Source organism: Microcaecilia unicolor, chromosome 5 (assembly GCF_901765095.1).
Source record: "Microcaecilia unicolor chromosome 5, aMicUni1.1, whole genome shotgun sequence".
NCBI classification, from domain to species: Eukaryota; Metazoa; Chordata; class Amphibia; order Gymnophiona; family Siphonopidae; genus Microcaecilia; species Microcaecilia unicolor.
The window spans coordinates 208,903,874-208,927,065 of NC_044035.1; the positions used below are offsets into that span (position 1 = coordinate 208,903,874).

At 42.7% G+C, this 23,192-nt stretch overlaps 1 protein-coding gene across 3 annotated transcripts in view; it reads right to left on the reverse strand.

The window, feature by feature from the left end:
• RSPRY1 (ring finger and SPRY domain containing 1) overlaps nucleotides 1-23,192 on the reverse strand; it is a 663,702-nt gene that overhangs the window by 381,189 nt on the left and 259,321 nt on the right. For all 3 annotated transcript variants that reach the window (XM_030203731.1, XM_030203729.1, XM_030203730.1), the window contains one exon: nucleotides 16,759-16,817. In XM_030203731.1, the coding sequence (XP_030059591.1) occupies nucleotides 16,759-16,817 (59 nt within the window). The remainder of the gene's footprint in view (nucleotides 1-16,758; nucleotides 16,818-23,192) is intronic.

Here is a 23,192-nt window from a genome sequence, read left to right on the forward strand (position 1 = left end):
ATCGGTGTTCCAGTTATATATATGGTTCTCCCCTGTTCCTCTTATTATAGTATGTAGTAGTTTCATGTCTTGTTTAAAGTCTATATTTAGATGCCATATACAGCTCCCAACCTACCCTTACAGCTTATTTTGGCCTTACATTACAAATTAGGTAGGCCCAGTTTTTTCCATATAATATGTACACTTTATTTTTATTTCGTGGCTGGATCCTTAAAGTCTTCTGGATCGGCCGCCGCCCATAAGGTGCCCAAAAGTTTTTTTCCTGTTACAGGCTAAACTCCTTTTAATGATCCACACCCACCCCTCTTTTCCTTTTCTGAAGTATATTTTAGGGACTCTTCCCTGATACATACTATACCCTTACTCTCATTCCTATTTGTGTTACGCTAGAACCATTGGCTTACGTACCGATGCCCGGCGAAAGGTAAGGGGAAGGGCTTACACCCCTCTACGGGGCAAAATTTTTGTCCCTTGGATGGATGACGGTACCTAAATTGTTAGGGATTGGGCCATTAATACCACCCAGTTTTCAGGGTGTGCCCGGCCCCCCAGTCTATAACACTTGCCTCTTTTCCAATTGGGCTAGAACCTGTAGCACCGGTACTCCTGAGGGACGCCTCTGTACCGTTTCCTACTAGCTAGTCTAATCAGAGGTCGTAAATTTATAGTTTGATTAATTGAAAACCCAGTGGGAGCTGGTTGAAGCGTTTAGGGTTCTTGTCACAGTTGATGCGTTTTTGATGCGTTTAAGGCTCCTAGCACGTGAAAACTCATTGGGTTACTGCCTTCCGGATTCACTGTACCTTTTTCACGGGTACTTGAATCCCTTGATGGGTGCACTCCCTGATTTAGGGCTCTACCAGTGAGCGTGTAGTGTGGCTCCTGGCACCGGGGATGCGTGTATTTTGGCTCCTGGTGGTTGATGAAGCGTTTAGTGGGCTCTTGACTAGAGTGGTTGATGAGGCGCTTATTTGGCTCTTGACCAGAGGCTTACCCTGGAAGGCAGTATTTATACATAGTTGCATACACACTAGCGTATATTCTTATCTTTACCTTTATCTTAATATGAATTATCTATACCTCTCCTCTGTATGTCGACTAGTATGTAGATCTTTATGCCGACTGATCATTTATATTTTAGACCTCCTACACAGAATTTGAGTATAATAGAAGACACGTGAGTATCGCATGCTCTGGTAAACTATTGGCGTACCGCCCCTAGCTCTTTTCATAATTCTACTGTATTCTCTGAAACCTTGGTCCTAGGACTGTGTTCAAAATCGGGTTCTATAGCGGCTCTGAAAAAAATTATTATATAATTTATTTTCACTATTATACAACTATACAACTATCACTGATACTTATTTTGTCCCGTCCTTAACTTATGGCTTCAAACCACTGGTTCTAGGCCTGGGTTTCATGTATATTTGCTCTAGCCCACAGTTATCTACCTACGTTCTAGATCATTGCTGAAATTCCACCATTGGATATTTTAATCAATATGATCACCCTCACACCACCCCCTCCTGGGGAGAGGGTGCTAAACTTTCCCCGAGCTGCAAATCTTTTCCCCCTGCTGAATAGAATGTCAGCTGGTCTTCCTCATACAGAGTATATTACTACTCCCCTGTCTGCAACTGAGCTGAATGACCTTGTTCTGCGACTCCCGAATATTACTAAAGGAGGGAACAAATGGCTACTAAAACTACAACAGGCCACTCTAGGGACAGCTCTTTCAGTAGGAAATATGAAGGCCATATTGGGCAGGACCGCCCATGCTAGCATCACTGATTTGTTCACACAAGCAGGCTATGCTGAACTTGTGACTGAGAATCAGTATGATAGTGCCCCCTTGACAGTGATTAAAGAAAAATTGTTTCAAGAGATACGTACTTCCTTCCCTGCCCAGAAAGATTTCTCCGTCATCACTTCACAACGATGGGAGGTGGGGTCAGAACTGATTGAAGCTTACCTAATTAGGATGCAGCAGTTGTTTCATGATGAGATTGAGGAAAGATTTGACTCAGACAATGCTCTCCCTGTATTCTATTACTTACTTAAACAGACCTTACCCTCTAAGGTCAGGAAGAACCTAGATAAGACGATAGGTTTACAACACATGGAATGGCCACAGGTTCGGGAACATGTCCTTCACTATTGTAGGCAACAAATTGAGAATAGGCAAAGAGAGGTCCGCCGGGACCAGGTTTTGCACAGGAATCTCACAATGTTGCAGATTGCTGATTTGAAGGCTAAGATGTCCTCTAAGATCAGCCCCTCCACACCTTCTAGTTCTAGCACCCCGTCCACCCTATATTTGCTTTCCTCTCCTCATGGCACTAGGTACCCTGTTATCCTTAGTTCCAGTTCACCTACTACTTGCCCTCGTGTTTACCCTGATTTGCCAGATTATGAAAAACATAACCCCCAATTCAGGTATGCTGACAATCGCAGAGGCCTTAAAGCTGGAAACCAGGATTCCCAATCTAGTCCCTATCGCCGTGCTAGTGTGACATGTTTCCGTTGCCGTCAAATTGGACATTATGCATCTAAATGTCTTCTGCCAGTTCAACATTGGCCCAGAAATCAAAATCGCCCACCCCACCCGTCCATAATGACTAGGCGTATTCCGAACCCGATCTGATTTTGTAGTTCACAGTTACTCATAGTACTCAGCTCCTCATTTAGTATCCAGAAACCATTTCTCTGTATATGTGTTGGTGTGATGTTTCTGTTTCTATTGCAGGTAACATGTTTTTATTTTATATTTCTCCTGGTTTAATTTCAAGTGTATATTTATGGTACCATACAAATGACCTAACTGAGTCAGCAAGTTATTTAGTTGTTTCTATGCATACCTTCCCTGGGGAGTTCTTATCAACTGCAGGGGTGAGCGATCCCCAGAGGATATTCATTTTATGTCTATTTATATATATATACCTGAACTGACTTATTTATGCCATTTTACTTTATACGAGATCCCTTTTAAATAAAAGCTGTATATTGCTCATTGTTAAAATGTTTTCTGCTTTAACTATTAAGCTGTTTAAATTGATGTGACATTTACTTCTTTAGTTTTTTTCATGAATATAAAGCCTTCATTTTTGAAATCTCTCTATGGTATGTGTGATATCTGAAGGCTTTTCATTATTTCCTTGTCTAAGAAAGAAGAAATATTTAATAACCATTATCCGTTATATGGAATAAATGCGGAGAAATGTTCCCTTGAACTGGCCATTTGGGGGATCATTTTGCGCTGCTCATAGATTTTGTAGTATTCTTGAACTGGGAATTGGTGAGGCTTTCAGACATGAATAAGGAAAATTATGCACTCCACTTTCTGATTCCTTTCTATTCGAAACAGGAATGGCAACTATTGCTCTTTTTGTCTCTCTGTCTTTCACTGTGAGTGATTGTGAGAAAAACTGATGTAGATTGTTTGTGTGTAATTTATGCTTTGTGTATTTAACTAACACCTTGCTTCAACTAACTCTTGCCACGTAGTGGTTTTGTCTTAAAGCGATATGCTTCTCCCTACTTTTTTGACTGATTGAAAAGGGTTACTTAAACTCTATGTGAAGGTCAATCAAGTAGCTGCACTTTTTAATGTTTTTTCTTCCATTTGTCTTTTTTGAGGAACCTTTTTCTTGCATTGCTATTTGAATATGCCTTGTTGCAATTCAGATATATCATATTTTGTTTTATTTTCAGTTTAGCAGCAATCCTGTCTAGATAGTGAAAAGGTTTTATTTCCTTTATTGTTCTAAATGTTTTTCCACGAGTTTCCCCGTTATTTCTGTTTATGTAATTTAAATTGAAATTGATATTGTTCAGATACAAGGGTAACATCAAACCCTAATACTGGCTAAGATATCATAATGTAGATGTAAACTCTGTTAGTATCAACCTGTTATGCAATTGTTTAACTTTGGTGTAGGCTTACTTGAGCTGCATGTCTTTCTGTAGGTTTGACTAAGCTCCAAGAGGGGTAACGGATATATACAATGCTTCCCATACTTCCAGGTCATTATGCATATGTCAAGATCCATGCATAACCTTGGTTAATATAAATTTTCCTAGGATTGACCATTTTTGCTGTATGAGGCAACCTCATACTTGCTATCCACTTATTAGTGCTCATGATTGGATGCCAATGATGAGTACTGGTAAGGTCCAGGAATCCCGACCTGTTTAAGGATTCTGAATACCTACAACCTTAAACAGCCTGCAATCAGAGTACTATTTGTTGAGCCCATAACAATGCTTAATCAAAACCATTATTCCTTCCAAGGACCACTGAGACAGATACATTGGATTATCTCCCCATGCACTATGCTACAGATACAATAGAAGCCATAGAAAGACCTGAAAGTGTTTATTAGTATGATCCACCTGAAATTGCTATTACCCGCATACCTATATTTCATGGGATTTTGTAAATGAGCTCATGGATTAGTCCCATTCATAAAAACATTTCTCGCTACAGGTTTGAGTAAGTCTCAACCGAAAACTAAACAAATTGTACCAGTTGATCTTAAGACTCAGATAATTTGATGGCCTCATAGAATACCTTCTGGAACGGATGGTACCAGGGTACGTTAACCCTGGTGTCACCCTATGGGATAGGGTGAAGAGGGGAATGTTAATATATGGCCTAGCTTTAAGGCTACCACTGGAATAGTGATGGCCAAAGCTATGCAGCCTAAAAACAACTGAAAAAGTACTGACTAGGCCAAACAACAAGTAAATGATTTAATATTTGAGAATCTGCAAAAAGCAGGTCTGAATAATGACTTCTGACACAAATTGGTACAATTTTTAAATCAAATATAGCACCTGTAATGAAAGATCAGATGAATAAAATGGAGCTTATTAGTTTTGGTATACAATGATACAGAGGTAATACAGAGTTCATGAGAAAGGTATGAAAAGTATTGCAGCCGGAAGATGTGAAACTGTTATCTCAACGCTTCCCAAAACATGTTGATAATTAGCAGTAGCTGAGAACGGAAGGAGTTGGGTACATCAGATAGCAGATCGCGTGGGAAAGTATGATCTCAGAAAGTGAGAAAGATTAGGAGCAAGGTTTCTCACCATTCACTTCTATGGAGAGGATAGAGTATAAAAGATGGCAGATTTTGGCTTAGTTTGAGAGTCTTCTCCAAAGCTTCTGTCAGACGGCGAAGCCCTGTGCGGCTGAAACCAGAATCTGATGTCTGTATTTGTATCAACTTGAAGACCTGTGTTTGGGTAAGAAATAAAATGTATCTATCTATCTAAACCTATCTCTGTCTTTATTTTTATTGATTCTATCTTCTCTTTACCTTACATTTAGCCTACAAGGTAGATCATATACAAGTGACACTCAGTCTTTGCAGAAACTTAGACAGATGTTTAATAAGATTTATGTGGGAACATAAATGGCCCAGAATATACCTAGACCCAGAAAAACAGTAAGCAGTAGTTATGGGAATTAGTTTTCAATTACAGCTCCTAATGCCACCCCCTTATGATTGGGTGACAATGGAGGTCAGAGAAACTATACAGAACCTGATATATGAAATAAGTACCTTTAGTCCCCCGTGTGACGGAGTCAGAAAGAGGTCTATAAGAAGAGGTAATTAAAAACAACAGCCTAGCAACCTTCTAGCTATGGCCACCGCCTTGTCACACTGTTTCGTCGCCTTCAGATCCTCAGATACTATCACCCCAAAATCCCTCTCCCCGTCCGTACATATCAGACTCTCACCGCCTAACACATACATCTCTCGTGGATTTCTACTCCGTAAGTGCATCACTTTGCATTTAACCCCACTCTCTGTTTCCTATCCTTCAACCAGTTTTTAATCCACAATAGGACATTTCCTCCTATCCCATGACCCTCCAATTTCCTCTGTAGCCTTTCATGAGGTACCTTGTCAAACGCCTTTTGAAAATCCAGATACACAATATCAACCGGCTCCCCTTTGTCCACATGTTTGTTTACTCCTTCAAAGAATTGAAGTAAATTGGTCAGGCAAGATTTCCCCACACAAAAGCCGTGCTGACTCGGTCTCAGTAATCCATGTCCTCGGATGTGCTCTGTAATTTTGTTTTTAATAATAGTCTCTACCATTTTCCCCGGCACCGACGTCAGACTCACCGGTCTATAATTTCCCGGATCTCCCCTGGAGCCTTTTTTAAAAATGGGCGTTACATTGGCCACCCTCCAATCTTCCGGTACCACGCTCGATTTTAAGGATGAGTTGCATATCACTAGCAGTAGCTCCGCAAGCTCATTTTTCAGTTCTATCAGTACTCTAGGATGAATACCATCCGGTCCAGGAGATTTGCTACTCTTCAGTTTGCTGAACTGCCCCATTACGTCCTCCAGGTTTACCGTGAAGTCAGTAAGTTTCTCCGACTCGTCCGCTTGAAATACCATTTCCGACACCGGTATCCCACCCAAATCTTCCTCGGTGAAGACCGAAGCAAAGAATTCATTCAGTCTCTCCGCTACGTCTTTGTCTTCCTTGATCGCCCCTTTTACCCCTCGGTCATCCAGCGGCCCAACCGATTCTTTTGCCGGCTTCCTGCTTTTAATATACCGAAAAAAAATTTTACTATGTTTTTTTGCCTCTAATGCTATCTTTTTTTTGTAATCCCTCTTGGCGCTTGCCACACCGGGAACAGCACTTTACATTCTCTGCAGCCATCGCCAAAAACGGCGGGAAAATTCAAAAATGGCGGTTTCGTGTCAAAAACACCCCGATCGCGGGCCCACCCCGGAGGAGTTAGAAAACACTCTTACCTCGCCGGACCGAGTATCACAGCTCCAGTCCCATAGAAGAACCAAAGGAAAACCTCTGTTCCATTTTTTTTTTAAACGCTGTGAGGAAAGCAGAGGTAATAAGAACTCCGGAGGCTCATATGAGTGGGAAAGGCAGGGAAAGGCGAACCAATGTGCCTACATCCACTGAGTGGGAAAGGACAGGGAAAAGCAAGCTAATATGTCCACATCCACAGGGGCATGGGTAAGGCAGGGAAAGGGCTAACCTATGTGCCTTCAAAGTGAAGCTTTTATAGCCTCTAACACCCCGGCTAACAACTTGGAAGCCAGGAGCCACCCCCAGGCAGATTTTTGATGGAGCTCGAAGAAGCTGCAGCCACCCTGCTTGGGGAGATAGAGAATACTGAAGAGGCAGTGGAGCTGGCTGGCCATGAGGCACTGTGAAAAGTTGAGTGCTCTCTATCTCCCCCTGCTGGTTGATGGACACAACCCATACATAATGGCTTCATCTGCTTGATGACAAGGAATGGCATGTTTGAAAATATAAGTGAGATTAAAAACAAATGCTACCAACAATGAAGAGTGAAAACATGGATGCAGCAGCTCATAGGTTTGCTTACTTTGTTTTGAGAGTATGGCGATGATGGCTTCACTGGGAAAGGAAAACTGAGATTGGATAGGGACATAGAGGGGCACTACTGGAAAGGGGGGAGGAGATAGGGCCACAGAGGGCACTATTGGAAAGTGGAGGAGGAGATAGGGACACAGAGAGGGCACTATTGGAAAGGGGAGAAGGAGATAGGGACGTGAAAAAGGGATGAGATGGGGGACAAAGAGGTAATTTTGGAAAAGGGGAAAGATGGTAACACAGATCAGTGCCAAATAGATGTAGAGAAGGAAAGGAAGAAGACAAAAGGAGAGAGAAGAAATGGAAAGGCCAGCCTGGAAAAGAATTTGTAAGGCTGACTCATGGAACATGGAAAAAAAGACTGGGACCAGCCAAATTTCCAAACAACAAAGGTAGAAAAAAAACATTATTTTTATTTAATACTTTGTAAGGATTGAGATGTACCTGCTTTGTAAAATGTATACTTTTCTATGTTTATTTTGTGACGTACAGGAGAAAATGCTTTTCTGTTTCTTTTTACCAGTATTGCACTGTTTATAGAGTCTGGTTTTCTTGGGCAGAGAGGAGGGGGTCTCTATTTCAACTTTTGTTGTTGTTGGTTTTTTTTTTTTGTGGCTCCCTATTCTGTATTAGATTGGTAGGATGGAATGTTGTCACAGTTTGGGTTTCTGCCAGGTGCTTGTGACCTGGGTTGGCCACTGTTGGAAGCAGGATACTGGGCTAGATGGACCTTTGGTCTGACCCAGTATGGCTACTCATGTTATATAGATGAGGGTCTGTTCATGTTCTGCATGTGCGACTGAGGTGAAGAATTCTGCAAGCATGTAGTGTCTGTGAAGGAATGTGTAACAGTGCAGCTTGTTCCAGTTTCCCAATAGTAGGTATATTGGTGCTCGAGAACCCACTGTAATATATATTGCATTGTCTTTTCATAGGTGGGTTTGGGCTGTTATGGGGTGGTAAGTTTTGTGTTCTAGGGCAGTGTTTCCCAAGTTGGTCTTGGAGTACCCCATTGCCAGTCAGGTTTTCAGGATATCCACATTAAATATGCATGAAATTGATTTGCATACACTGCCTCCATTACATGCAAATCTTTTTCATGCAGATTCATTGTGGATAGCCTGAAAACCTGAAGGGCAAAATGCCTAGCCCTATTTGAAAGTGGGCTCAGCCACTCTGGGGCAAGGGTCGCCTTTGGTGGTCCTTGTCAACCAAATTAAAAATCCTGAAGACTAGTGGTTTCCACATCCTGTAGAGTCACATCACAAACAAAAGCCCATCTGATTTAAACAAGGTGTCTAGCAGTGGAAGGAATGTGTGTGCTATTCCTGAGGTGATGGTCACAATTTGAATATTTTTACTTTGTAGTTAAGAAGACAGGTTGTTGCTCTGGCCAGTCCAGGGACCTCTTCTGCGTCCTGCCTCCTGATGTAACTTACTGTTTCCTTGTAGGCAGGACGCAACAGAGACAGCCCGTATTAATCAGTGCCCACCACAGTCCTTGAGCAACAACACAGACACTGCTGTCTAGCTGACACCAACCGGCGCCTATTTTATAAAAGTCTGCTCCCCCTGAGATCAAAACCTGGCTACGCCTCTGGGTAGCATGTGTCAATCGGTCTGTATGCTGCTGCGGTCTACATAGGGCTTGACAGAGTTCTTCTAGAGGGCCAGTTATATGAGCTCCCAGAATTTTATAAAATTCTGCTCCCAGTCCGTCCGGCCTGGTGCTTTTGCTAGCTTAAGTTTTTTGATAGCGTGTTGGGTTTCGGGACCTTGAAATGGGGCATTTAAAGCTTCTAGTTGCTGTGACGATAACCTTGGCATACCTAAACTTTGAAAAAATGTATCCCTTTCCTGCACATCACAGCTCCCTGCATCATATAAGGATTGATAGAAACCCACAAACGCCTTTTGTATATCTTTGTCCGCTTTTAATACAGTACCATCATTAGCTTTAATGCTTGCAATCGCTTTTTTTTGCTGACCTGTTCTTTACCATCATTGCTAACAACTTTCCCATCTTATTTCCCCACCTGTACAGGTTATACTTGTACAGCTGCACACCTAATCTAGCCCTTTGATTCAACACCTCATTAATCTGCTTTTTAAGTTGCCAAAAGTTCCCTCTACTGCTATGCCTATCAACCCGTACGAGGTCCATTCTTGCCGCTTGGAGCTTCCCTAGCAGATGAATCAGCTCAGAATCTCTCTCTTTACGCATCCTACTAGTGTATGCTATTATCCTACCCCTCATTACCGCTTTCCCTGTTTCCCAAAGGGTCACCGGGTCTACTTCTAACGTACTCCCATTCTTGTATTAAATGTTCCCTGAAATGCTGGTCTTGGTATAAGGCAGGATTCATTCTCCAGCCAGAGGACTGGGTCTTCCCCTGGCACCCCCCCCCCCAATCTACCCACACCATACCGTGATCTGACACTACCCCTGCCTCTATCCTTGTCCCCCGTATTACAGACAATGATGCTGCAGGCAGAAATATATAATCCAAACGTGCTTATACCTTATGTACATTGGAATAAAAAGTATACTCATGGGCGTCAGGGTTTAACACTCGCCAAGCATCTAACATACCCAATTCCTGCATCAAAAAGTTAATTCCCCCACCCTTTCGCAGCTTTCTGCCTGGGCTTCGGGGGGCTGCAGTCTATTAATGAATCAGCTGTTATATTAAAATCTCCACCCACTACTAGCCTATACTCATTCAACAGGGCCAGCGCTGCCATCACGTCGGAAAAGAATTTATGGGAATACACGTTTGGGGCATAAATCGAACATAATGCTATTTTGGCACCCTGAATTGTCCCCAACCATATGACATATCTTCCCTCCGGATCTTGAATAACTCTATGCTTAGTGCACGCCAGGGACCTATTAATAAGAATGGCCACTCCCCGTTGCCTACTGTTGTAAGAGGCAAATGCCAACTCGCCCACCCAGCCTTTTTTAATTTTAAATGCTTTGATGATGAAAGGTGTGTTTCCTGCATTAGCATAACATCTGCCTTCATGCGTCTACTATAACTTAGTATTTTTGTGCGCTTAACAGGTGAGTGAATCCCGTCTACATTAAGTGTAGCTATTCTAATCTTGCTCATCCCCCAATCCACCATCTATAGAAATATTGCATGCAATCTCTCAGAAGAAATTTTATGGAGGTGGCCGCCCAGCTCAGCACCCCCCCAGTATTTGCTTGCTGTCCCTAGCACATGGCATCTGTGATCAATGAACAAGTCCCAGACGTATTGCATCCTATCCTGCCCTACTCTATATCTCTCCTCCCTCCCTCCCCTGTCCTCTGCATTCTCTCCCCTCCCTTCCCCCGCCCCATGTGAAAGACAAGCCCCAACACTAGTAGCTCCCACAGCCACACCATAATTCCTCTCTTTCTTCCCTATGTCCAGTCCCGCCCTCCTCCCTTAGCACTATCCTCCCCCCCCTTTCTACTTGCTACCCTCCCCCTTTCTGCTCAGACATCATTCACACTACACGCTCTCCACAATCTGCCTCTTCTATTCAGCTGTTAAACTCACACACAAACACCCTCTACCCTGCTGAGTTCCATAATCCTCAGCACAGCTAACATTGATAAACTGAACAAAAACAATTTAACCAGAAACATGAGAGTATATCACCAAGCAGTCTCTTTGTCATCAAGCCTTCGGTAACTGCTGTCTAATCTCCTCAACTTGCGCTATCCAGTGGTTAGAAGCCTCTCACACGCTGACATTGCCTGCTTCCATCACAGGCAACACGCACCTCCTGCTCCTTACAGTTCACTTGAGGCTCTGTACAACAGACTTTTGTATTCCAGTCTAACTCGTATTTAACTGTGCTCAAACATATTTCTGCGCTTCCCACAGAGTTTTAAATTGTTATCACCTCTTCCTGTCCTCCTCAGTGCTTTACTATTGTTCACTCTTGGGAAGCGCACTTTTTCTGTCTTTCTTTCTTTTCTTCATTTTTCATCAGGCTCATTACCAGAACTCAGTCTTTAATAAAATTCTCTTCAATATCTGACCTGGGCTCATGGCTCTTTTGAAAAGCCCCTCTCTCTCATATTTTACTCACAAACGCATTGAGCTCCATGGGGTCAGTAAAATACAAAGTCTTATTTTCATGTGTCAACCGTACTTTCGCCGGGTACATCATGGTAAATCTGACCCCTTTGTCAAATAGTGTCTTGCAATACTGACCCATACGGCGCCTCTGATCAGACACTCTCGCCGAGTAATCCTGGAACATTGTAATCCAAGTTCTTCATAGCTCTGTATGCCTGCATGATTTGTTCTTTATGTCCATAATCTAGGATTCTTGCTAGTACTGGCCTGGGACGCTGAGGCGCTTCTCGTGGAGCTCCCACTCTTTGGATGCACTCCACTCGTATTTTGTCCTTCATCTGCTCCAGCTTCAGTTGTGTGAGGAGCCATTTTAAAATTATGTCTCTCAGCTCCTTTTCCTGCACTGACTCCGGGTAATCCTATGAGTCTTATATTCTTTCGCCTGCTTCTGTTCTCCAAATCATCTGTGAGCTGAACTAGCTGTTTCTCAAGCGCTTCCACTGTTGATAGTCTATTCTCTAGTGCTTCCACTCTGTCTTCCTGCCTGCTGATTCTCTCCTCCACGCTTTGAAGTCGGGTTGCTTGCCTCTCCAGCTTCTCATTAATAGAGTTCACCGTCGACTGGATCTTCGCCATGCAATCGTCTAATACTGCTGTACGTTTTTGTGTCAGCTCCTGAACTGCCTCTTCTTGCAAGGTTATAACCGTATGGGCGGTCGACGACATCGCCATTTTGGGGCTCCCTGCTTGAGTGCGATCTCGTACTGGCCGCAGAGTTTTTGCAGGCATGCCCCACCGCACCTTTTCAATTCTGCACCCGACTTCCTCCTCTGATGCCTGCTTGCCTGCGAAGCACAGCGCTAAATTTTTTATTGCTAAGGGGTGTGGGAAAGCCGAGTAGTATGCCGATAATTGCACGAAAGGAGCGGAGTTGGACTTCGAGCGTCCTTTCAGCCCGCTGGCATCACGTGACCCCCCCCCCCACCTTTTCTAATTCTATATCTTTTTTGAGATACGGCGACCAGAACTGAACACAATATTCGAGGTGCAGTCGCACCATGAAGCGATACAAAGGCATTATAACATCCTCATTTTTGTTTTCCATACCTTTATTAATAATACCTAACATTCTATTTGCTTTCTTAGCCGCAGCAGCACACTGAGCAGAAGGTTTCAATGTATCATCAACGATGACATCTAGATCCCTTTCTTGGTCCATGACTCCTAACGTGGAACCCTGCATGACGTAGCTATAATTTGGGTTCCTCTTTCCCACATGCATCACTTTGCGATTGCTCACATTAAACATCATCTGCCATTTAGACGCCCAGTCTCCCAGTCTCGTAAGGTCCTCTTCCAATTTTTCACAATCCTCCCGCGATTTAATGACTTGGAATAACTTTGCGTCATCAGCAAATTTAATTACCTCACTAGTTACTCCCATCTCTAGGTCATTTATAAATATGTTAAAAAGCAGTGGTCCCAGCACAGACCCCTGGGGAACCCCACTAACTACCCTTCTCCATTGAGAATAATGACCATTTAACCCTACTCTCTGTTTTCAATCTTTTAACCAGCTTTTAATCCCCAACAGAACACTACCTCCTATCCCATGACTCTCCAATTTCCTTTGGAGTCTTTCATGAGGTACTTTGTCAAATGCCTTCCGAAAATCCAGATACACAATATCAACTGGCTCATCTTTATCCACATGTTTGTTCACTCCTTCAAAGAAATGAAGTAGATTGTTGAGGCAAGATTTCCCTTCACTAAATACATGCTGACTTTGTCTCATTGTCCAGTACGATCATTGGTTATGCTGTGTTGCCGGGTGTGGGGATTTTTTGAAGAGGTTGGTTTTTAGTGATTTCCTGAAGTTTAGGTGGTCATGGATTGTTTTCACAGCTTTTGGGAGTGCTTTCCATAGTTGTGCGTTTATATAGGAGAAGCTAGGTGAATAGGTTGTTTTGTATTTGAGTCCTTTCCAATTTGGGTAATGGAGGTTTAGGTATGTTCGTGATGATCCGGTTCTGTTTCTGGTTGGCAGGTCTATAAGGTCTGTCATGTATCCTGGGACTATGCCGTAGATAATTTAGTGGACCCGGGTGAAGATTTTGAAGATGATCCGTTCTTTGATTGGGAGCCAGTGCAGCTTTTCTCAGAGGGGTTTAGCACTTTCAAATCGTTATTTACCAAATATCAGCCTGGCTGCTGTGTTTTGGGTGGTCTGGAGTTTTTTTGTGAGTTGTTCTTTACATCTTGCATAAATTCCATTGCAGTAATCTGCATGGCTTAGAACCATTGATTGTATTAGGTTTCAAAAAATTCCCCTCGGGAAGAAAGGTTTTATGCGTTTAAGTTTCCACGTTGAGTAGAACATTTTCATTGTTACGGAGTTTACTTGGCTCTCAAGAGTAAGGTTGTGGTTGCTTGTGACGCCGAGTATTTTTAGGCTGTCTGAGATAGGGAGGGTGTGTTCAGGGGTGTTTATGGTTGTGGGCTTGTACTTGTTGTGTTGAGATGAGAGGATGAGGCAGTGTGTTTTTTTTCAGTGTTCAGTTTTAGTTGGAATGAGTTTGCCCGTGAGTCCATGATGTTCAGACCTACCTTGATTTCATTGGTTATTTCTGTCAAACATGTCTGAAGGGAATGTAGATTGTGACATCGTCTGCATAGATGAACGGGTTGAGGCCTTGATTGGATAAAGACTTTGCCAGTGGGATCATCATTATGTTGAAGAGTATTGGTGATAATGGTGATCCTTGAGGTACTCCGCAGGCTGCTTTCCAAGGTGGTGATATGTTTGAGTTTGATCTTACTTGGTATGTTCTGGTGGTTAGAAAACCCTTGATCCAATTAAGTATATTTCCATCAATCCCAAAGTGGTCCAGGAGTCTTAGTATATTATTGTGGTTTAACAAGTCGAATGCACTCGACATGTCGAATTGGAGGATTAGTATTCTTTTACCTGTAGCTATTTCCTGCTTGAATTTGGCCAGGAGAGTGACTAGGACAGTTTCAGTACTATGGTGGGGGAGGAATCCTGATTGTGATTCGTGTAGTATTGAGAATTTGTCCATGTAGTCAGTAAGCTGTTTGGTCACCCTCCAATCTTCCGATACCACGCTCGATTTTAAGGATAAATTACATATTACTAACAATAGCTCCGCAAGCTCATTTTTCAGTTCTATCAGTACTCTAGGATGAATACCATCTGGTCCAGGAGATTTGCTACTCTTCAGTTTGTAGAACTGCCCCATTACTATTTAGCATTTCTATAGCGCTACAAGGCGTACGCAGCGCTGCACAAACATAGAAGAAAGACAGTCCCTGCTCAAAGAGCTTACAATCTAAATTACATCCTCCAGGTTTACAGAGAATTCATTAAGTTTCTCCGTCTCACCAGCTTCCTCGGTGAAGACCGAAGCAAAGAATTCAATTAATCTCTCCGCTACGGCTTTGTCTTCCACAATCGCCCTTTTTACTCCTCGGTCATCTAGCGGTCCAACTGATTCTTTTGCCGGCTTTCTGCTTTTAATATACCTAAAAAACTTTTTACTATGTATTTTTGCCTCCAACGCAATCTTTTTTTCAAAGTCCCTCTTAGCCTTCCTTATCAGTGCTTTGCATTTGACTGGACATTGCTTATGCTGTTTCTTATTATTTTCAGTCGGTTCCTGCTTCCATTTTCTGAAGGATTTTCTTTTAGCTCTAATAGCTTCCTTCACCTCACTTTTTAACCACGCTGGCCATCGATTGGTCTTCCGTCCTCTTTTTTTAATACACGGACTATATTTGGCCTGGGCTTCCAGGATAGTGTTTTGGAACAGCATCCACGCCTGATGTAAATTTTTGACCCTTGCAGTCGCTCCTCTAAGTATATTTTTCACCGTTCTTCTCATTTTATCATAGTCTCCTTTTTTGAAGTTAAACGCTAATGTATTTGATTTCCTATGTATACTTACTTCAAAGCTAATATCAAATCCGATCATATTATGATCACTGTTATCAAGCGGCCCCAGCACCATTACCTCCCGCACCAGATCATGCGCTCCACTAAGGACTAGGTCTAGAATTTTTCCTTCTCTCGTCGGCTCCTGTACTAGCTGCTCCATAAAGATGCCCTTGATTTCATCAAGAAATTTTACCTCCCTAGCATGCCCCAATGTTACATTTGCCCAGTCAATATCGGGGTAATTAAAATCACCCATTATTATTGTGTTGCCCAGTTTAGACGTGAATCGCTTGCTTACTCTTTACAAAAATATTAGGACTGGGGGCACGCAATGAAGCTATAAGGTAGTAAATTTAAAACAAATCGGAGAAAATATTTCTTCATTCAACATGTAATTAAACTCTGGAATTTGTTGCCAGCTAATGTAGTAAAAGTAGTTAGTGTAGTGCGGTTTAAAAAAAGGTTTGGATGGCTTTCTAAAGGAAAAGACTATAGACCATTATTAAAATGGATGTGGGAAAAATCCACTGCTTAATTCTAGGATAAGCAGCACAAAATGTATCGTACTGTTATGGGATCTTGCCAGGTACTTATGAACTGGATTGGCCACTGTTGGAAACAGGATGTTGGGCTTGATGGACCTTCAGTCTGTCCCAGTATGGCAATACTTATGTGCTTACCGCAGCTTAGTAAAAGGGCCCTTAACTTACTTGTTCCCACTTAGCAGCCAGAGAAGCACTTAATTGCCACATCTACCAATGCTGGGTCCAAGTCCATAGAATGGTTAACTACCATATTCAGGGTCTAGAAGATCCCCCCCCCCCCCCTCAACAGACACAGCTTAGATGAGCATAAATCCACTGGGTTCTATCTGTAACCAACTATTTTTCAATGGTGACAAACTTAGTGTGCTAAACGTGCACAAAATAATTTACACATTAGAGGTTCAAATATATATAAATTGGTTTGCAAGAGTTTAAATTCAAAGTCTATGGTAATGAGATGCAAAACAGTTCATTATCAACTAGTGCACACAAAAAAGCATTCATATCAATTGCTTTGCAGATGCATTACCATAAAAATTTTTACTATGTTTCCAAGTGTAGTTCAGTTTTCATGATAGCATCTGTAGGTAAAATAAATATGCAGTTAACTGTCCATCTTTTTGTTTGCCGTAAACACTGGCCATTAACAACTGATGGTAGCACATTCTAGTATACTGGCCCCATATATTTTTATGTTTTATTACTTCTGTATACTCAATTCTTACGTAGTCAACCCCTTCCCCCACCACAAAATTAAAACAATGATGCAGAGGCAGACATACCAGGCTCTCCAGTAAATATTCCAAGATTCCTGGGCTAAGCAAACCTATGCTTGCAGGACCTGCAAGGAAGAGAATACACGTTTACATCTAATGAACATAGCAAGCCAATGCAAAGCTTCATAATACCAGATTTTATTTTGACTTCATTAACAAAGGGCACTTTCCCAATGTAACCCTAAAGGTTGTGGGACTTGGTCACAGAGAATAGCAGCTAGGGCCTAAAACTGCAAAAAGAGGGCTAAGACCCAAAAAAGAGTGCCACACATTGGTAATTAGACATAGGTTTTCCTCATGGCAAATTAAGTTTTTAGTTTATTTAGCTTTTTTTTTTCCAGACTGCATTCACTGATTACAGTAGTTTTATCCACCCTTTGATAATCCGACCATCTGGCATATCTGACAGATCCCCTTGGTGACATCATCTTGTTGATGTTAAGAAGCATGCGGCTTCTCTTCCTGTTTTCCAGCTTCATACACTGTAAGGAAGCCATGTTTGATCTGAGACTGCTTCTATGTAAGGGAAACATGCACCCTCATTGCCATTAAGAAGCCCACAGCTTCTCTTCCACTGAAGAAGTTTAAAGTGGAGACCTTGCTTTTACAGCATGGCAGAAATTTTTGGACCTGGAGCCCCGTTTTTGCAGTGAGGGAATTGTTGGTTTTAAGCGGAGACCTTGCTTTTACAACAGTACAGCATGAACCAATTTTTGGACCTGGGACCCCACTTTTGCAGCAAGGGAACTTGAAGTTTTAAGCTGAGACCTTGCTTTCACAGTATGGCAGCAATTTTTGGCCAGTCAAAGGAGGAAAAAAGTTGTTTTGTCTATAGAGCAGAAACTTTTGCAGAAAAGAAGTGCAAAAGAAAGTGAACATTAAAGATGTTTTGAGCAGAGACCTTGCTTTTCATGCAAGGGAACAGTTTTTTTTTAATTTCACACTGTGCTTTTGCAAACATTTTTGGACCTCACACACTGCATTATGTGACCCAAGAGTCTGCTTTTCCTGCCAGGGAGCCACTTCTGATCTGAGACCGTGCTTTTGCAGAAAGCGAACCATGGTAAGATTTTTGTGCATAATGAGTTTTATATAGTACAGTAATATATGTACAGCTATTCCTGTGTTCATTTACATTTATAGCACTTTCTTTATTCTTAGATCCACAGAGTTTCCAGTTTCAGTTCTGCTGTATTGATTTCTGCTTCAAACTTTTATTTGATTGCAGAAGACAAAGCTGTGAGCTCTGCTCGGTTCATGCTGTCTGGTATAGAAGACAACTCTAGAGAGGCTGAATATGCAGTAGATAAATACGGCTTTCTTTGCTCAGTTCTGCATGTCTATTCACACTGTACAACTGTATACTGCTCTGTACTGTATTTGTGCTCAAATTGCCTGCTGTACAATGTTTTTCATTACTAGTGTTAATAAACACTATTTTAAATTAAAGATACCCTATGCCTGTTCTATACACATAAAGTATGTTTTCTGTACATTTTTAAAGGGGTTACCATTGTTTTGCGTATTATCCAACTTTTCACTTATCTGACAACAGGTCAGTCCCGTTTGTGTTGGATAATCAAGGCTGTACTGTAAGTGGCCTGGAAAACCCAAATGGCCCCTAGGATTATAACCCTCTGTTTACAGGATGTCAAAGATTGAGACTGATATGCCCAGAATTCCTGAGTCAAGAATAATGCCTGAACAAAAATTGTTGGTTTGTTTGTGAGTTTTATATGAATGTAATCTTTTTATTTTAAACAGATTTTATTGATGATGATAACATCTTTCAATCATATATTCAAAATAACCATAGATACATTGCTCTGGATTCAGCAGAAATACTTAAAAACAAACAAACAAACAACAAACAAACCAAAATCTGCCACATCATCCTTTTCAATTTAATCCTACTAACTATAACCTCCCCTCCTCCCACCCTTCTAACCCCCTCCCCCCTTTCTGTTAAGGTTACTCGAACATCTGTGCATAAACAACAAACAAACCAAAATCTGCCACATCATCCTTTTCAATGTAATCCTACTAACTATAACCTCCCCTCCTCCCACCCTTCTAACCCCCTCCCCCCTTTCTGTTAAGGTTACTCGAACATCTCTGCATTGAGCTCTTATTTACATGCTTACATGCTTATATATTTATATATTTAGTATGAGGCCTTTCGCCGCCGGTGGCAATGTCAACCAAAATGGAGTCCAGATCTTACAGTAGTCTGATTCTTTGAAGTTTACGTTCTGATCCATCACTCTTCTTTCAAATCTCATGAGACAAACCATCTGGCATCTCCATTGCTGAATTGTTGGTGTTTTATTTGTAATCCATTCCGTGAGTATTACTTTCTTTGCTATGATAATTGCTCGTAATGCAAAGCCTCGGTATCCTGCCAGCGCCAGAGATACTAATCTTGGGTTTCCAAACAACAGTTGCGGCTCATATCGCCATCTGGCCTGCAATATAGTCGAAATATGTTTTAGTAGGGTCTTCCAGAAATGCGCTATTCTAGCGCAGTGCCAAAACATGTGTCCCAAGAGTACTCCTTGCGCTCCGTATTTTGGGCATGCCCCATCTGAAGATGCTCCCATATGAAAGGCCCTTCTTGGTGGAATATATGACCGCATGACAAACTTATATTGTAGTTCCCAATGTGCCATCATTTTGCAGGAGCCCCGTAGCGACAGAACATGCGTTTTGAGTATTTGGCTTGAAATTTCTATTCCCAGGTCCAGGCCTCAAGCCTGTGCTAGTTTCGCGTAGTTTGGTTCCGGTATTGTGTCTCTAATGTGTCTATGATGCATCTTCAATGGGACTTTATTTTGCGCTTGTAGGGAGAACGCATCTGATAGTTCCTCCTGCACATCTTCTGTCAAGTCTTGCCATGGCAGGGTGGCTATGTAGTGTTTCAGCTGCATATAATGAAAATACTCCGATTGCCGGCAGGAAAATTTAATCTTCATCTGCTCAAACGGTTGGATTTGTCCTTCTTCAGTCAATATCTGCGCTATATATGTTAACCCTTTTCTTTGCCATTGTCGAAATACATTGTAGATCTTTCCTGGAGGAAACCCTGGATTGTCACAAATTGCCAGATATGGGGTAATCCGTGGAGAGAACTGGTGAAGGCGACAAACCCATCTCCATACTGCTTTCGCCGTGGGCAATATATGAGACTCCTGAAGGATCGGTGGAATCTGGCCTCCCCCAGTATGCAATAAGCAGCTGAAATGTGTCTCAGTTGTTAATGTCGTCTCTAATTCAGTAGCTGAGAACTCTGTTGTAGCTCGGAACCAATCCGTGATATGTCTCATTCCACATGCTACGGTGAGACATTGCACGCTCAAAAGTCCCAGACCCCCGGACTCCACTGATATCTGGAGTGTTGTAAGAGAGATTCGAGCCTTCCGCCCCTTCCATAAAAACCTCTGCAGTTGCTTGTTCAGTTTCTGTTCATCCTCCAGCTTGAGGTATAGTGGCAGGGTCTGGAATATGCATAGCCACTTGGGCACAATCACCATATTGTATAATGCTATCCTCCCCATTAATGATAACAGGTAGTCATGCCACATTCACAACTGCATACATGTCTGAGTAAGCAATGATGTCACATTTTGTGTATATAATGTTGTCAAATCCCATGGGAGGTAAGTACCCAGATATTTAATTCTGTCTCTCTCCTATGTTATACCTCTCTCTCCCGGCCCCTTATATCCTAACCTTGGATATATCACCAATCCCTTTGACTTCTGCAGGTTAAGAGAAAAACTGGATAATTCCCCATATTTCTTAATGATTTTTAACATTACCTCTAACGCCTCCCGAGGGCTGGATGTGATCACGGCCAAATCATCAGCAAATGCTAATACTTTAACCTGTCCTTCTCCCACCTTCACTCCCGGTATCTCCTGTGTAGACTTAAAAGCCCGCAACAGCGGCTCTATAGCCAAGACAAAGAGTAAAAGGTGAGAGGGGACACCCCTATCTCGTGCTTCTCTCAATCTTAAATGGGCTCGCTTTAACTCCATTGACTAGTATGGAGGCCTCTGGGTCTATATATAGAGCAGTTATGGCCCGGTAGTACCAACCTTGAATCCCCATGTACTCAAGTGTTGTAAACAGGTATTCCCATCCCACCTTATCAAAAGCTTTTTCTGCGTCCAGACTATATAGGCAGGTCGATAACTCCAGCTACTGACTCGATGCCATTGCTAATAATAAACTGCGTACATTCCCTACTGCCTGTCTAGACCTAACAAAGCCTGCCTGTTCCTGCCCAATTAATCTAGGTAATATTTTAGCCAACCGATTAGCAAGTATTTTGGCTAATATTTTGATGTCAACATTTATAAGAGATATTGGTCTATATGATGCTGCCTGATCTTCTGGCCACCCGGGTTTAGGTATTAGGGAAATCAGTGCTTCGTTAGAATACTGTGGGAATTTACCTTCTTTTATGACCTGGGTATAATAATCGTGTAAAGGTCCTACAAAGGAGGCTGGTAGTAACTTATAAAATTCTCCTGTATACCCATCAGGGCCTGGCGCCGATCCCAACGGCTGGGACTTAATCACTTGTATCTCTTTCCCTTGTAGCAGACTTTCAAGCTCTGTAATTTCTGTTTATGTTAACTGGGGAAGTTCCGCTCTCACCAAGAAGTTTTTAGTTTCTCTGGGATCAGGCTTCTGAGTTGCGGTATACATAGCTTTAAAATATCTTGTGAAAATTTTGGCTATTTCTTCACTTTTATTACACAATGTTCCTTTCTCATCTCTTAGAATCGTTATTGATTTTCGGGTTCCCCAGGCCTTAACCAGTCTCATTAACATTGATCCCGACCTGTTTCCAAATCTTTGTAATTTAAATTTTTGGTACGCTAATGATCTGCACATACACTCATGTAGTAAAGAATTAAGTGCCACTTGCATTGCCTGTAATTGCTCTTTTGTTGTGGCGTTTGGTCTACGTACATAACAGGCTTTCGCCTTCTTAAGATTTTTTTAAAATTTATTTTTGTTACATTTGTACCCCACGCTTTCCCACTCATGGCAGGCTCAATGCGGCAGGCAATGGAGGGTTAAGTGACTTGCCCAGACTCACAAGGAGCTGCCTGTGCCGTGAATCGAACTCAGTTCCTCAGGACCAAAGTCCACCACCTTAACCACTAGGCCACTCCTCTTCCAAGCTCAGAATTGCTATGGAGTGTTTTTTATTTCTATCGTGAACATATGCTATCACATCTCCTCTCAATACAGCTTTCGCTGACCAGAATAGAGTTGGCTGTGTCATGTGTCCTTTATGTTGCACATAGCCTTCCCATTTCTGATGTATGAAGGCCTGGAAATCCTTATTTTGATAAAGGTAAGTCGGGAACCTCCAACCCCCCCAATGTCTGATAAAATTTTGTGGTCTCCACATCCATCCACACCATGGTGGTCAGATATTTCTCCCGGGCCTATTTCCACTTTAACTACCCAGGAAAATGCTGTTTGGCTAATCCTATATAATAATTCTCACTACAACATTCTAAAGTGTCTGCCTGTATCCGTGGCTCCTTCAGAGTTGCTGAGCTAGGCTCCGTAGCCAGGCTGACGTCACTCACAGCTGATTCCCAGGCAGGGGGAGGAGTAGGGAAACACGCAGAGCAAGTGGCAGGGAGCGGCGCATCAAACGACCCTCCTCTCCCCTGCCCCCCCCCTCCAGCCACCCATGTCCAACGAACCTGCTCTCTCACCTGCCCCTCCATCCACCCAGGTTGTGTAACCAATTCTTTGGGGCAGGGAAAAAAGATTCCCGGTCCAGCCTGCCCGCTGCTGGCGCTGACGCTCCCCTGCTGCCGGATCACTGCTCAAAATGGCCACCGAGATTTACAAGGGAGGCCTCCAAGAATTCAGCAGAAGTCTCGCGAGTCCACCATCGGAAGTATCGGCGGCCATTTTGAACAGGGATCCGGCAGTGGGGGAGCGTCAGTGCCAGCAGCAGGCAGGCAGGACCGGGGATTCCTGCCCCGAAAAATTCGCTACACAACCTGGGTGGATGAAGGAGGGGTAGGTGAGAGAGCAGGTGAGAGAGCAGGGTCGTTGGACATGGGTGGATGGAGGGGGGCAGAGGGAGAGAAGGGTCCCTGGACATGGGTGGCTGGGGGTGAGGGGGGTCCTGAGACCAGAGAGGTGAGGGTGGAAGGGGGGCCTCAGACCATAAAGGGAGGGGGCACACACTCACTCACTCTGTCTCTCACATACACTCTCTCTGACACACTCTCTATCACACTCTCCATCTCTCACACACACTCTCTCTCAAACATACACTCCGAGGATAAACTTGCTAGCGCCCGTTTCATTTCTGACAGAAACTGGCCTTTTTTTTACTAGTCAATATATAATCTAATCTAGAAAGCGTGCCGTGCGCCCGAGAGACTTGTGTGTTATCA